Here is a 15222-nt window from a genome sequence, read left to right on the forward strand (position 1 = left end):
ATCCATTCATTGATTTTAGAAGCGCTCGTCCACGGCATAATACAGTGGAATACAATTGGGTACAAAATTAATTGTAAATTGACTATTAGGGTTTATACATAATTTCCATGACAGAGTTCAAGATAAATCCTTCAATCTTACTATTGGAGCTGCCCATTTCGAATGATTATTTAACAGGAAGCAAACTATGCAAAAGCGGCAGTTCTTCCGGTGCATTCAGTGTCCGAATTCACTCACTCGTTTTCATTCACTCCAAGTGAACTAACGTTATATGAGTGGACTAATGTAAGGAATAGTGAATGAGGGTATAGGGGGCGATTTCGGATACAGCTCCAGAGTGCACCTTGGACGACGGGGCGGGGCGACACATTAAGGTGGGGCGACACGTGTCGCTCCGCCCACCCCCAATTTCATTAGCTTATGATACAGCAGAGCTTATTGGTGTAGACGTTTGCTCATGAGCATTCTTTTATATATGTTTTTATGTATGATCTACGCTGTTTGGCTGTACTACAGAAATATTAAGTGCTAACAACAGCGATTTTAGTTAATCAATTAGCAAATGTGTTTTATTTTTATTTTTTTTACTTATGACGAATTAGTTCGTAAATTCCTATCAAACGCTTGGTGGCGGCATCTCCGAGTATTCGGGCAGAACAGAGCTGTGTAATATGAGCGGCTCACGAATGAAGTCTTCAGAACAAATTCTTAATTCGTGGCCATGGTATAGTCCTAATGGCACGTTAAATTGACTCATATATTATTGCACTTTTCACAGTACACGAAGCAGACATACTTAAACATTGAGCAGTTTTATCTGGGGATGCTGATAAAAATGATCGAGATTTAGCTGTTTTGTATAATTAATATTTACATGTAGCCTATATTCTTTATTTTAGGATCGATGGATAAGCACAAACTTCATTCATTGTAGTTCAGGAAGACATAGGACAAACCCGCAAATGGTTTTAATTTAAAGAACAACACTGCGGTGACAAATAAGACAATAATACCAAATAGCCCATCAGCGTGAACTGGGGTTTTATGTGTGCATAATGGGAATAAAAACCTTGCTGAAACACACACTCATTTATTTATTTATTTGCATATGGCCTAAATGTTTTTTCTACTAAAAGAGCTGTTATTAAATCTGACCTACAGCAAATATTATTATTAATGTGCTTCAGTGCGTATATAAACAATACATGTTCATATATTTTCTCTGCAACATTTTTATTTATACTTTTATATATAGACTATATGCACAAATTAAATTACTGGTTTTGTGGCTCAATCCTTTAAAAAGAACCAATCACTGTACTATATTAGGCATACAGATGTTAGATTTTTAGAAGCTATATAGTCTTTAATAAATAAATAAAAACATTAATCACAGAGAAGGTCTTTTATTAAAAGTGCTCACGCACCTTTTGCACAGATTCACAGCGCCGAGTTATTTAATATTTGATATTTACGCAGGTCTATGTGGCTGCAATGATCGAGTGTTAACTGAATCTAAATTCATCCCGTACACAGATTAACACGCACACACAATGAGGGTGTGGATACAGAAATTATTGGATTTTTAATATTTGATGTCACTGACACTTATTTACTATAAGATAGGAAACTTAAAAAAAACTGTAAGATAATCGATATATGTTCAAATATTTTATTGAGATATAAACAAGGAAACCTTGAGCTTCTCATGAAAATATTTATTTGCACTTTATAACCTACAAGTTTGTGACGCATTGAGCAACATAGGCTAACTCATCTCTATAAATAACAACAAAAAAAACGGTTGTGCTTTAAAACATATAATTTAAAACATATTCGCGTTATATAACAAATTATATTCGTGTTTGTCCATGTCTAAAATACAGTAAATTATCACCATTTGCGTATAAAATCCCAATTTAGTGCTGATCCGTGGCCTTCCGATCCTCAAGGAAATATGAATGAAGCATAACCTGAAGAACCCGGAGGTGCTGTCATCAAAAGTTTATTTTTAAATAATGACTTCATCTAACTAAAATTACTATGGTTACTAAACAGATAATAATTAAAGCCTACGATTCTAGAGTTAGCACATATTTCTGTAGTATGTCCAAATCAATTTTACAAAATTGTACACAAAGGAATGCGCATGCTCGGGTCTACACCAATAAGGCTTGCCGTGTTATAAACCAATGAAATTGGGGGTATATTGTCGCCCCGCCCCATCGTCCAGACTGCACTCTGGAGTACGGAGTACGAGGAAAACAAAGCGGAAGTAGCGCCACTGACGGGCGGAAGTTTGTATGTTCAAGATGGCGCTGGACGGAATCGAGCAAGTAAGTGATATTTTCTATTAAATCGTAAAATATGGACAGCACAGTTTGCTGTGTTTTATAAGTCAGCATCGCATATTGCACACGAGGAGCCTTCTATAATTGTAGTGTTTGGAAATATAAGATAGAATGGCCAACTTTAAGACGCGTTTGCTCGGATTGAAGCAAGTTTGCTGTCTCATTGTGTCACACTGATCATGGTGTAACTGTTTATAACATAACATATGTTTGATGAATATTAATTTTAACAATTGTTTTGTTATAATATGCGAAATCAAAATAATAAAAAATATCTTCTGATTAGAGAAGAATCACATCTCTGATCATAAGTATAACATGAGAAATCTCTCATTACTGACCATAACATGTTAAATTGATCATTTCTAATAATATGTCACGAATAATCACTTTACCTGGCACTGACTATTAATAAACCGATTGTTTATGTTATTAATATTATTGTTAATAATATATTTTTTTTACAGATGGATATTGAGGACAGTAAAGGAGGATCTGGGCTCCGACAGTATTACCTGTCTAAAATTGAGGATCTTCAGGTAAAAATAGCCACGACGCACAATTTAATCTTGCTTTTATGTTTGTTACGGAAATAATTTAATTTAAAAGAATATCTGGTGAATATAATTTAGAATATAAAGAATATAATTTAATTTAAAAATATATATTTTATATTTAAAATTTGTATTAAATGTGGGTCGTTGAACTTGTATGTTTTTTGTTGTTGTTTGGCTCACTTAAGTATATCTTTATGTAATTTCATAATTATATTGTTTTAAAATATGGTTAAAGTGTGCTGCTGAAAGTACTGACAAGCATTTATGATAAACTAAAATGTACTTCAATGTCATTTCTATTAACTTGTATTTCATGCATTTAAATATTATTGTAATTGGATGTTTGTAATGATGAAACTGCCATTTAGGACATTTAAAATATATTACCTTTCAGCGATATATCAAATAAAATTATAATCAAGAACATTACATGTACTTTATTATGTTAGTCAACACATCAAAAAATGTAAGTTCTTTAAAGCACAACCATAAATTAAAACAATGATTTAAAACATACTTTAAAATCTCTTTAAACACACTTAAGTGGGCTTTTATTTCATTCATATTTTCTGCAACTGCGTTTTATTAAAAAATATACTTTTAAGATTTGAAGTACTCTGCAAATAAACATACAATGCAATTAAGCACACTTCTTTTTCACGTGGGTATGTTATGTTTAAATGTTCTTTTCTCTTTACTTAGTTGACAGTGAATGATAAAAGCCAAAATCTCAGACGTCTGCAGGCTCAAAGGAACGAGTTAAATGCCAAGGGTAAAGCCTTTTTAACCAACTTCCTCATAGATGTCACTTTGTGGTATTCAGATGCATATGCCAAATAGAATATGTTAAGAATGTCATCAGTATGACATGACAGGATGTGTTTTGTGCTGTTTCCTTCAGTGCGCCTCCTGCGTGAGGAGCTTCAGTTGCTGCAGGAGCAGGGGTCTTATGTAGGAGAGGTGGTGAGAGCCATGGACAAGAAGAAAGTGCTGGTCAAGGTTTGACAGCCATTATTTCATGCTTTATTACATGAGCGTGATTTGTGTTGACATGCTGCAGTGTAGTTTTGTCAATCATTTGTATTTATACTTTGTTTCTAGGTGCATCCTGAAGGAAAGTTTGTGGTGGATGTGGATAAGAACATTGATATAAATGATGTAAGTATTTTGTTTTGGATTTTTACTAAGGCTGGTTAAACTGATAATCATGATTGTTTTTTATTGTTGCAATCAAAAAGCATAATCGCAATTATTAATTATTAGGGCTATGACGGTTGCCATGACAACCACGTCACCGCGGTGGTCCGTTGCCTCTGCGTCACCACCAGTAGTGGGACCACCACGGTGGGAAAAATCTGCCACCGTCACAGCCCTATTAATTATGATTATTCTGATTTGAGAAACTTCTTTTTACGTTTTTTAAAATTTAATAACAAATTATGTTAGCATTTTTCTCTTAAAAATAAACAAAAAGACTTTGTATTGTGGTACATTTGAGGTTGCATAAGCATTTATTCAGCAACTACAATTGGAAACAATATAGTTGAGATTCATGAAAAACAATGTAATTGAGATTCATATTTGTATTTATTACTGTTCATCACTCAGAAGGTTTGCTCGCAGATTTAGTCACCGCAAATAGCGTGTGTTTGTCTGTATAAGTATATATAAATGCCTGTATGACTTATTTTAGCAGAATATCGTAATTTTGTTTTATTTTTATTGTATAAATTTTTTTCAGTGCAACAAGAGTGCAGTGTATGGTTGAGAAGATAAAGTAAAACAAAATGTATCCATTTTGGAGAAAAGCTCTGATTGGGGGATTTAAGATCTTCACATCTGGCAACCCCAGGGTTGAAAGCCGCTGTGCAAGATAATGGCAATGCCAAAATTATTAAAAGAAATAAATATAGAATAATTATTATTAATTGATCATAAGCAGCCAAAATCTTGATCACAAATTACAATTCATGCATCCCTAGTTTTTACAGTCATACATGTTACCTCGGAATTTGAGGAGAGAATGCAGTTTTTGCCTGGTGGCTCATAAAATAAAATAATCAACTTTTACTGATATTGCAGATATTTTGTATTATTGTTGATAGTAAACTGAATCCTCATTTCCAACAGGTAACTCCAAATTGCCGTGTAGCACTTCGAAATGACAGTTACACGCTTCACAAAATCCTGCCAAACAAAGTTGATCCGCTCGTCTCGCTGATGATGGTTGAAAAAGTGCCAGATTCGACGTATGAGATGATCGGAGGGCTGGACAAACAGATCAAGGAGATCAAGGAAGTGATTGAGCTACCAGTCAAGCACCCAGAATTGTTTGAGGCTCTAGGAATTGCTCAACCCAAGGCAAGTGATGGCATAATTTATTCATATCAGGCCAATCATGTAAAAGAGTACTACCTTTTCAATAGTAGGTCTGTTGGCTTACCAGATCTGCTTCATAGTCTGTGATGTGTCGGTCTGCAGGGTGTGCTGCTGTATGGACCTCCTGGAACAGGAAAGACCCTGTTAGCCAGAGCCGTGGCCCATCACACCGACTGTACCTTCATCAGGGTGTCTGGATCAGAGCTGGTGCAGAAATTCATAGGAGAAGGTTGGTGTGCTTTTTTTTTCCGTGGAACCCAAAAGATGTTTAGCAGAATGTTCCTGCTGCTCTTTTTCTTATTATAAAAGCATATATTGACCAGAGGCTGTCAAGCTCCAAAAAGCTCTGAAAACTTTTTTTTTTTTGTATATAATTCTGATTTGTCCTTGTTTGACTCTGTGTTTATTCCAGGAGCTCGTATGGTGCGAGAGCTGTTCGTCATGGCCAGGGAACACGCGCCCTCCATCATCTTCATGGATGAGATAGACTCCATCGGCTCGTCTCGCCTGGAGGGAGGATCAGGAGGAGACAGTGAGGTGCAGAGAACTATGCTGGAGCTCCTCAACCAGCTGGATGGGTTCGAGGCCACCAAGAACATCAAGGTGAGAAGCAAACATCTGTACCCTATGTGCTGATAATGCTAACTTTAGAAGTCTCTCATCTCTGGTTTTAGAAATTGGTAGCTTTTTATTGAATTCTTAAAATGCTTAAAATAAAATCTCTGTTCAACATTTCTCTATTCAAATTACTGAATAGAGAAAACAAAGCATGGTTTCTTTTTTTCCCCTCGTCTTCTGCTGATCACATGCCCTAGTACTATATAAAGTTGTTTTGCAACAAAGATGAAAAAATCATTATAATATTTAATTTATCATTTAAAATATAATGCTATAAAAATAGTAATAATTATTATTACTATTGTTATTATATTACTATTAAAATAGTTTAATTTATCATTTAAATTTAAGAAATTAAGCAGCAATTAAAAACGGTTTAATTACAGTTATTATTATTATTATTATTAAATGCTCTGAAATTTTGTCTTTAGAATTTAAGTTAAAAAAATGAATAATGATAATAATTCATATTTTTGTTGTGTAGTCCTACTGAATAGAGAAAACAAAGCATGGTTTCTTTTTTTCACCTGGTCTTCTGCTGATCACATGCCCTAGTACTATATAAAGTTGTTTGCACCAACTGGTCAAAGGGTATGGTTACCATGTTACATTGTTCATTCAAATGCCTTTGCAAACATCACCACCAGGGGTGCTGTGACCAATCAAAACTACTCAAACTTATATTGATACTATTTCTGTGCTTGGCTCCAGCTGTATTTTTATAGTTTTCTTTAAGGAAATTCTTGAGTTTACTGAATATGTTCTTTTTTTCCCCTCAGGTTATTATGGCAACAAACCGTATTGACATTCTGGACTCTGCGCTTCTTCGACCAGGCCGCATTGACAGGAAGATTGAATTTCCCCCTCCCAATGAAGAGGTAGGCTGGAATTGCTACATATTTAGTATCAACTTGAGTCACACTTTATATTAGGTGGCCTTAACTACTATGTACTTACATCAAAAAATAAGTACTATGTACTTACTGTATTGCAAAACACTTTTACTGCTATTGAGGTGGATACGGGTAAGGTTGGGGACAGGTTTGGTGGTTTGGGTAGGTTTAAGGGTGGGTTAAGGTGTAAGGGGTGGGTCAACAGAGTAATTATAATGTAATTACAGATGTAACTACATATAGGTATTTTAAAAAATAAGTACAATGTAAAAACATGTAAGTACACAATAAGTACATTGTATCAAATGATTAATTTAAATGTAAGTCATTGGTAGTTAAGGCCACCTAATATAAAGTGGGACCTCAACTTGATTCTGAAATACACCTCTATTATTGAAAGTATAAATTAGGGCTGGGCGATATGACGATATTATCGTATATCGACAATGTCTTGTAAGTATCGCGATGTCGATGTCAACAGTCAGGTAAAAGGCGATTATCGAGAAAAAAAAAAGACGAATGATAAACCTAGTAAATTGCAAACACAAAAAATTATAATTTTACATGACCCCATAGTCACCATACAGGTCTTTTTGCATGCAAGAATTAAATAATTTAGTAGGAGGGTTGGGAATCGAAAAGCTATTCCAATTTATGAAATCAGATCAGATGGAAGGTCAGGAACCGAATTACCTGTTATAAAATTAAATTTCGATTCTGCTTCTCGATTTCTGTATGCGCATTTATTGTGATTTCAAAAGATTCAACTACAAGAAGACAAAGAAATAGAACTCGCTTCTGCACTCGGGCGCTGTTTTCCGTGCTGCACGCACACGCACACACATACACACACATACACACACACACACGCCGCCTCTTAAATACACGAACACTGGACTCAGCTGTCTTTCGCGCATTCTTACACATTTGAATGGACAAATACACACAGATTGATATCAAAATATCCCATAAATACAATCGGTTATGTCTTAAGTGAACTTAAAGAGTTGAGAAAGAATACAAGGGTGCATTGGATCCGTGCATTGACAGCAGCCGCAGCCGCCAGTCATTAATGTTAATCAAAGAACAAAAGAAAAGAAAATCCCTCACTGATCTTGACTGAATCACTTTTGTAACCTCGGTTTATATTTTATTTGTCGTTTTCAGCGCTGACTACCATAATGGCAACGTGCATCTGTGTATGCGATTTTGGAGATGTGTTCCAATCCTATTTATCCTTATTTAGGGTATAGACCTATTCTATTTTGATCTGCAGTTTAATAAAAGTTAAACAGAAAAAATAAAAATAGTAGCACTGCATGTGTTTCTGAATATTTATTTAAACGATGAAAAACCACAAACATGATGGTTATAATTCCTTCACAACACACATTTTTACAGATTTTTTTAAACTGTGTATACAGTATAATTAAGCTGAGATATAGCACTTTAAATTCTTAATTCATTTGCAACAAAACTATAAAGTTTTGTTGCAAACAGATTAAGGCATTATAGTTCTAGGCCTATCTCAGCATGCACGCGTTCAGAGTTTCGGCAGCCCAACACTGAAAACTATATTGTGGGCATTGTATTTTGAATAATAAAATAAAAATTATAAAAATTAAAATACAAAAATGAAATTTAAAAATTACCCCGCTTCTAAATAAAAAGTAGTTATTTTTATTTCGTTAAAAACGGGCCAAAAGAGACCCCTGAACTAGGCTACCGGAAAAGAAAAAAAACCCTCAACGTTTTTGCTCAGAATTCGTTTTTAATCCCTGCATGATTTTAGTCATACATGATAAATATCAAACAGCCTACGTTATACTGTAGCTTGACTACAAGTTTTAAAACAACGCAACAATTGTGGTATTCAAGGACATTATACTTACCATCATGAAATGTCTACACAGTGCCAAAAAGAAAGAGAGACATCGGAAAATAGGCATATTTTATTCAAGATATTAAATTAATGAATGAATGGAGGCATTTATTAATGACATCAACATGCATTTATCATGTCCAACTTCACCATGATGAACTTAAAATTGGGTTCTATTATTTTTCCCCAACAGTTCTCCTCAAAAAACAAAGTTCTTTTCAAACTTGATAAGAACAGAATGGAAATTATTAGCAACACCAATATAACAGTAAAGCTAATGTTTTCTGTTAGTTTAAACACAAACTATGAAAAAGTAAAAACGAAACTTTAATGTGGCAATAATTAAGACCAAACTGAACTGAACTGTGTTTATGGTGCATGTCGGCAATGTTGTCTCAGCTGGGGGGGGGGGGGTGCGTGGTGGAGGTGGAGCTTGGGTAGACGATATTATCGGATATCGCGATATTTTTTACGGCGATTATCGATAATATATTTTTGACATATAGCCCAGCCCTAGTATAAATACAAGCAGTAACCTCATAGCGTTATATTGTTCTCCTCAGGCCCGTTTGGACATTCTGAAGATCCACTCCCGGAAGATGAACCTAACACGTGGTATTAACCTGCGCAAGATAGCTGAGCTGATGCCAGGAGCGTCTGGTGCAGAGGTCAAGGTGAGGTCACAGTCTCAACCGGCATGACGCAGTGCTGTGCATATTTCCAGGCATTTATGGGCGTCTATACACAACGTATTCAACAAGCTGATTTTATTTGTGCTTGTCTGACAGGGTGTCTGCACAGAGGCAGGGATGTACGCCCTGAGAGAGAGGAGAGTCCATGTTACCCAAGAAGATTTCGAAATGGCAGTAGCTAAGGTACTAAAAACATTCTTATTTGTGACCCTGGACCAGCAAATAGTCAACAATACATTGTATGGGTCAAAATTATCTATTTTTTTTATGCCAAAAATCATTAGGATATTAAGTAAAGTTTTTTTTTTTCTTACCGTAAATATATCAAAACTTAATTTTTGATTAGTAATATGCATTGCTAAGAACTTCATTTAGACAACTTTAAAGGCGATTCTTCTCAAGGTTTTTTTTTTATTTTTTTTTTATTTTTTTTTTTTTTGTACCCTCAGATTCCAGAGATTCAAATAGTTGTATCTCAACCAAATATTGTCCTAACAAACCATACGTCAAAGGAAAACTTGTTTATTCAGCTTTCAGAACATGCATAAATCTAAATTTCTAAAAATTGACCCTTATAACTGATTTTGTGGACCAGGGTCACATTTGATTGTGCTCTTTGTACAAATGGTATTCAAACACACCAGTTTTTATTATAGGAAAATATTTGTTTTGAGTGGATATATCTAATTGGTCATTTATTGTATGTTTACAGGTGATGCAGAAAGACAGTGAGAAGAACATGTCAATCAAGAAACTCTGGAAGTAAACATTACTCAGTAATCTGCATAGTCTTTAAGTTGCTTTGTCAACCAAATGTATTCAAAATAAATTGTTTCTCACCTAGAACGATCTGTTTTTCTTTCCACTTTGTAAAAATAAATAATAGAAATGCACTTACATTAACAAAGATTGTCACATAGACCTCCACTGCATAAATATATTTTAAGACAAAGGACAAGAAACAAAGCACAGAATCACTGAACTGAAAGTAACCTCTACCTGAATTAGACATTTTTTTTGGAAGCTTTGTAACTACTTTTCATGATTATGAGTATGCATTTGTCATGATTTAGTTTGTTTTACAGCATTACATTTAAAAGAGCTCCTTCACTTAATTGGCCTGAATTGTTTCATTAGTCCAATGCTAGTTTTATGCTCAAAATTGTGTAAACCATTAACACGGATATCAAAACACATTTTAATGTACGCATAGAGCAACAGAAAAGAGGCCATATGTGACCCTGGAGCACAAAAGCAGTCTTAAGTCGCTGGGGTATATTTGTAGCAATAGCCAAAAATACATTGTATGGGTCAAAATTATCCATTTTTCTTTTATGACAAAAATCATTATGATATTAAGATCATGTTCCATGAAGATATTTGGTAAATTTCTTACCGTAAATATATCAAAAGTTAATTTCTTATTAGTAATAAGTGCATTGCTAAGAACTTCATCTGGACAACTTTAAAGGCGATTTTCTTTTTTGCACCCTCAGATTCCAGATTTTCAAATAGTTGTATCTCAGCCAAATATTGTCCGATCCTAACAAACCATACATCAATGGAAATCTTATTTATTCAGCTTTCAGATGATCTATAAATCTCAATTTTTAAAAATTTGCACATAGTTTTGTGGTCCAGGGTCATGTATTGATTGTATAATAACTAAAGAATTGTGGGAAATGAAGTCTCCTTTAACCATAGAACTTAAACTGAAATAAGCGTTATAAGTTTATGCAATTTAAGAGATACATGATTACAATTTTCCATGGGTTAAAACTCTGATATAATATAAATAAAAAAATAATTATATAAAACACCAGCTTTAAAAAAATAAATAAAAAAAAAGTAGTTAATTTGATTCTAGTTCTGTTGATTAAAATTTGAATGAATGTCTGCACTGGAAATGAGGTGGAACTGAAAGTCACTGTCAGTTGTGTGTGATATAAATCGTGGTGTTTACAAACCCAGCCCCGGATGACGGCTGCCAGAAAGTGTCCAGCTCAAAGTCCTCTACAGAAGCTCCAGTCACTGTTAGAAAGCACGTACAGTCTAACTTTGACTTCCACTTCCCTCTGCTTTGGGTCTGATGACATAACAACTGTGAGTATATCGTTTAAATACTACAATGTGAAAACGCAGTACTTACTTTTACTACATAGTTTTAATATGAATAAGTTCCAGAGGGGAAAAAATGCTTTAGAACAAATAGAAGCTCAGCTGTAAGGAACTTGCTCGAGGTTATGTAAAGCACATTATTATGTAGATTTAAGATGTTTGTTAAACAGCATTGATGTCCACGACTCATTTATTTTGTTTTTTACATTAAAATGTAAATTTTATAAACCATTTCTCATGTGGACAGTTTCTGTTCATCAACAAAATAGAAGCCTTTTGATCAAAAAGGTTTTTAAGATCATGAGAGTCACAAATTCAGTCATGTAGTTTAAAACACACTTTTTAAAAACATATTTTGATATGTTATATATACTGTATATATTAGTGCTGTCAAATGATTAATCGCATCCAAAAGAAAAGTTTTTTTTTACATATATGTATGTGTGCTGTGTTTGTTTATTTAGTAAGTTATGTATAAATGCACATGCATGTATATATTTCAGGAAAATATGTTGTTTATATATTAAATATATTTATTTATAATATAAATTATATGAATATAAATATAGACATGTAAATACATGTAATTATTTTCAAAATATATACTGTATGTTTGTGTCTATATATACATAATAAATATACAGAGCACACATATTATGCAAACAACAACTTTTATTTTGTATGCGATTAATCGCGATTAATTGTTTGACAGCACTAATATAATATGAATATTTTAGCATTTTTAGCATTTATTTTGGACTATATTGGACCTTCACACATTAAAATATAAAGCTGCCTTTTAAAATTCAGGATCCCTCACACAAAGATTTTTTATTTAAAAAGATTGAAAGATTTGATTTAGGGGGCCGCTAAAAGGTTATTACACCACACTTTTTTTTTTTTTTTTTTTTTTTTTTTTTTTACTTTTTAAATTAAGATATTAATTTTAGGAATGAAAAGCTTTTCTTTCTCTTTTTTTTCTTTTTTTTGGAAGAATTTCTGCCTTTTAAAGATTTTTTTAAAATCTTCTATACACATTTTCTTTGCCTGTTGACTTTAAGCCCCACAAACAAATTTGCTAAATGCATTTTGATTCAGAAATTTAAAAAAAACCTTACAAACCTTTCAAAACACTATAGAGGATTTCAAATCAGTCTCCATATCAGCAACATTTTCTTAATAAATTTGTAGCTCTGTCCACAAAAAGTGAGCATTAATTCAATTCAATTAATTGCATTTTATACAAAGTTAAGGTAACTTGTCTTGATCATTTATAGATGTACATTAATATAGAATTTTTCTCTGCAGAGATTCCTGGCCACTTTAATGGCTGATCATATATTCTACTATATCCAGTAAGTACGATATTCATACATCTTTCTATACCCTATTTTAAAAAGTAATATATTTAAAATACATTTATGTCATACTTAGTAAAGTTCAAATATATTAACATAATTACTGACATGTTGCTTGAGACTTACTGATATAAAAATGATAAAGAAACTTTATTTGGAGTATAACTTGTGCACAATGCACATTTCTTAATATTAAGCCTTAAATGTGTTTTAATATCACTATTGATGAAGATGTATGATCTTTTAATAATATCTGTCTTTAAATGCAAAATATTTCAGGTGTACCTAAAGTATACTTGCAATAGTTCCACTTTAGCACAAATATGCTTCAGCAATACCTCCACACAATTAAAGTGCATTAAGCACAAAATCAGTTGTTCGTATTTAGCAGACTTTAGGTATAGGCCTACCAGTTTAGTATAGCAAAAGTACAATTGCAGGGTATTTTTATTACACATAAAAATGTAAATGTATTTGTAGTATAATCAGCATGACATTAATGTATTTCAAATATTAAGTGTATTTATTTTTCACTAAGATATGTAGATAATACATTGAAGTAAAGGTTGTAATGTTGAATGATGTGCAGGACGTGGCTGACGCCGCTGCTGGTTCTGACTGTGAGTCTGTGCATACTGAGGTACTGCTGTAAAATCTGCAGTAAAGTCTCAGACACTGACTCAGATCTGGACCTGTCGAACAGCGACCATATCTATGTGATTCCCAACCCCATTCATATGAGAGAAGAGAGAGATGAACAAGATGAGACAAACTCTCATGATGATTCTGAGTTCACACCACCACCACCATATGAACAAGTGTGTACACCACCGTCATATTCAGAGGTACATCTATCTATCTAAACAGTTAAACTTGTCTTTGCTTGTCTATTGGCTGATTCATGGCAGGTCATGGGTACTTTTCAGCAGGTCAGAGTTGCACAGACCTGTTTAGGACAGCTTCAGCTAGTTTTATCTACAGAATGTATCACTGTATGTATGTTGAAATGCTGTTTCAGCAGACTTCTAATACTTTTAATTGTTTTGTTTTTTTTTACAGTCCAGCTTTAAATTAAATATTTCTGATGTTCGAGTGACTCCAGACTCAGAAATTGACACTTCTGACATGCCACCGCCACCGTACAGCCCACCTTTACCTATGATGTCACAATCATCCATTCATCGACAATAGACACTTCTGAATATATATTTTCGTAGGTGTGATAACTAGTGTAACTAATACATGTTTTTATTCTCATAACTGGACTTGTGTATTTGAAAGTTCTTACCAAATAGGCCGGACTATTTGGATTTTCCCTGGATCTTGGTATGGTTTTCCAGAATAATGATTCAGCACTTTAAACATCAGACAAGATAAGATGCTGCTTCATATTAATGAGCAAATGAACCCAAGTCTGTCATACGGTTACTCAACAGTCTAAGAGCATAACAGTTTCAACGTCAGAGATAAATCTTATCTTAAGAACAAAAAGTTTACTGCTTTTGCGAACATGTGAAGAGGAGTGGCTGAAATGTAAGCACATTTCCATGTATCTAAATCCTGAATAACTGAATTACTTAGTGTTAGTAAAATGCATAAAATTGACTATCAAAATAAAGTGCAACCAGATAAATCCTAAAATTATTGTTATATATTAAATACACACTCTTAGTAACATGTTTCAATGGTGTCAAGTAGAGCTAATAAAAATAGTAAATGTAGCACCATATTAAAGCAGGTATTATGTAGAATTGAAGAATTTCTAATAGATTATTTATTCCAAGGACTAAACATCCAGTGCTTTCACCCAATTAGTTATTGCTTTGTTTGTGTTAATCATAACTTGAACTTCTGAACTGCATAAAATACCCAAACATTGACACGCAATGTTGGATGCAACTTCTCTAGACAAACTTGTAGGGTTAAATCGCCGCATGAAAATATCTCGGCTACCTCTTGAAGTGAGATGAGATGTGAATACATGTATTGTGAATGTTTTGAAAGGTGTTTTCAAATATCTTCAGGAAGACCGGGTCAGTTCTATGCACCCTGCTTTCCCACGTAAATGTGCTGCATGCGTTTCAGTAAAATATTGAATCTTCAATCTTTAAATTGTGGATTGAATTCGTATGCTGAATAGCATTCTGTTACAGTAATTGAATATGATGATCTTTGTGAAGTACTGACCAATATGTCCTTGTGTCTTAATACTGTTGCATAGCAGTCCCACACACTAAAGGGAATCATAAAATAAAATAAGAAGAGGAAAACGTTTTATGTCTTTCACAAAGCATCTAGTATTTTAATAAAACTTTTATTACATATATAATTACTGGAAGCTATTGAAAAACGTTTGTAAAAGCTATATGTGCAC

The 15222-nt window shown here is 33.5% G+C and overlaps 2 protein-coding genes across 2 annotated transcripts; both read left to right on the top strand.

The window, feature by feature from the left end:
• Nucleotides 1–2088: 2088 nt before the first annotated feature.
• LOC306852157 (26S proteasome regulatory subunit 8) lies at nucleotides 2089–10485 on the top strand. The gene is made up of 12 exons (XM_079388823.1): nucleotides 2089–2336; nucleotides 2819–2890; nucleotides 3611–3680; nucleotides 3810–3907; nucleotides 4010–4066; nucleotides 5039–5269; nucleotides 5390–5516; nucleotides 5700–5890; nucleotides 6685–6783; nucleotides 9244–9354; nucleotides 9469–9555; nucleotides 10085–10485. Exons 1-12 carry the CDS (start codon nucleotides 2304–2306, stop codon nucleotides 10136–10138), a joined length of 1230 nt encoding a protein of 409 aa, XP_079244949.1. The 5' UTR covers nucleotides 2089–2303; the 3' UTR covers nucleotides 10139–10485.
• An 898-nt stretch (nucleotides 10486–11383) lies between these two features.
• Nucleotides 11384–15095, top strand: LOC306852126 (uncharacterized protein). Its single transcript, XM_079388781.1, has 4 exons — nucleotides 11384–11475; nucleotides 12799–12845; nucleotides 13438–13693; nucleotides 13908–15095. Exons 2-4 carry the CDS (start codon nucleotides 12817–12819, stop codon nucleotides 14037–14039), a joined length of 417 nt encoding a protein of 138 aa, XP_079244907.1. The 5' UTR covers nucleotides 11384–11475; nucleotides 12799–12816; the 3' UTR covers nucleotides 14040–15095.
• The last annotated feature ends 127 nt before the right edge of the window (nucleotides 15096–15222 follow it).

This window comes from Barbus barbus (assembly GCF_936440315.1).
Source record: "Barbus barbus genome assembly, chromosome: 32".
Taxonomy (NCBI): domain Eukaryota; kingdom Metazoa; phylum Chordata; class Actinopteri; order Cypriniformes; family Cyprinidae; genus Barbus; species Barbus barbus.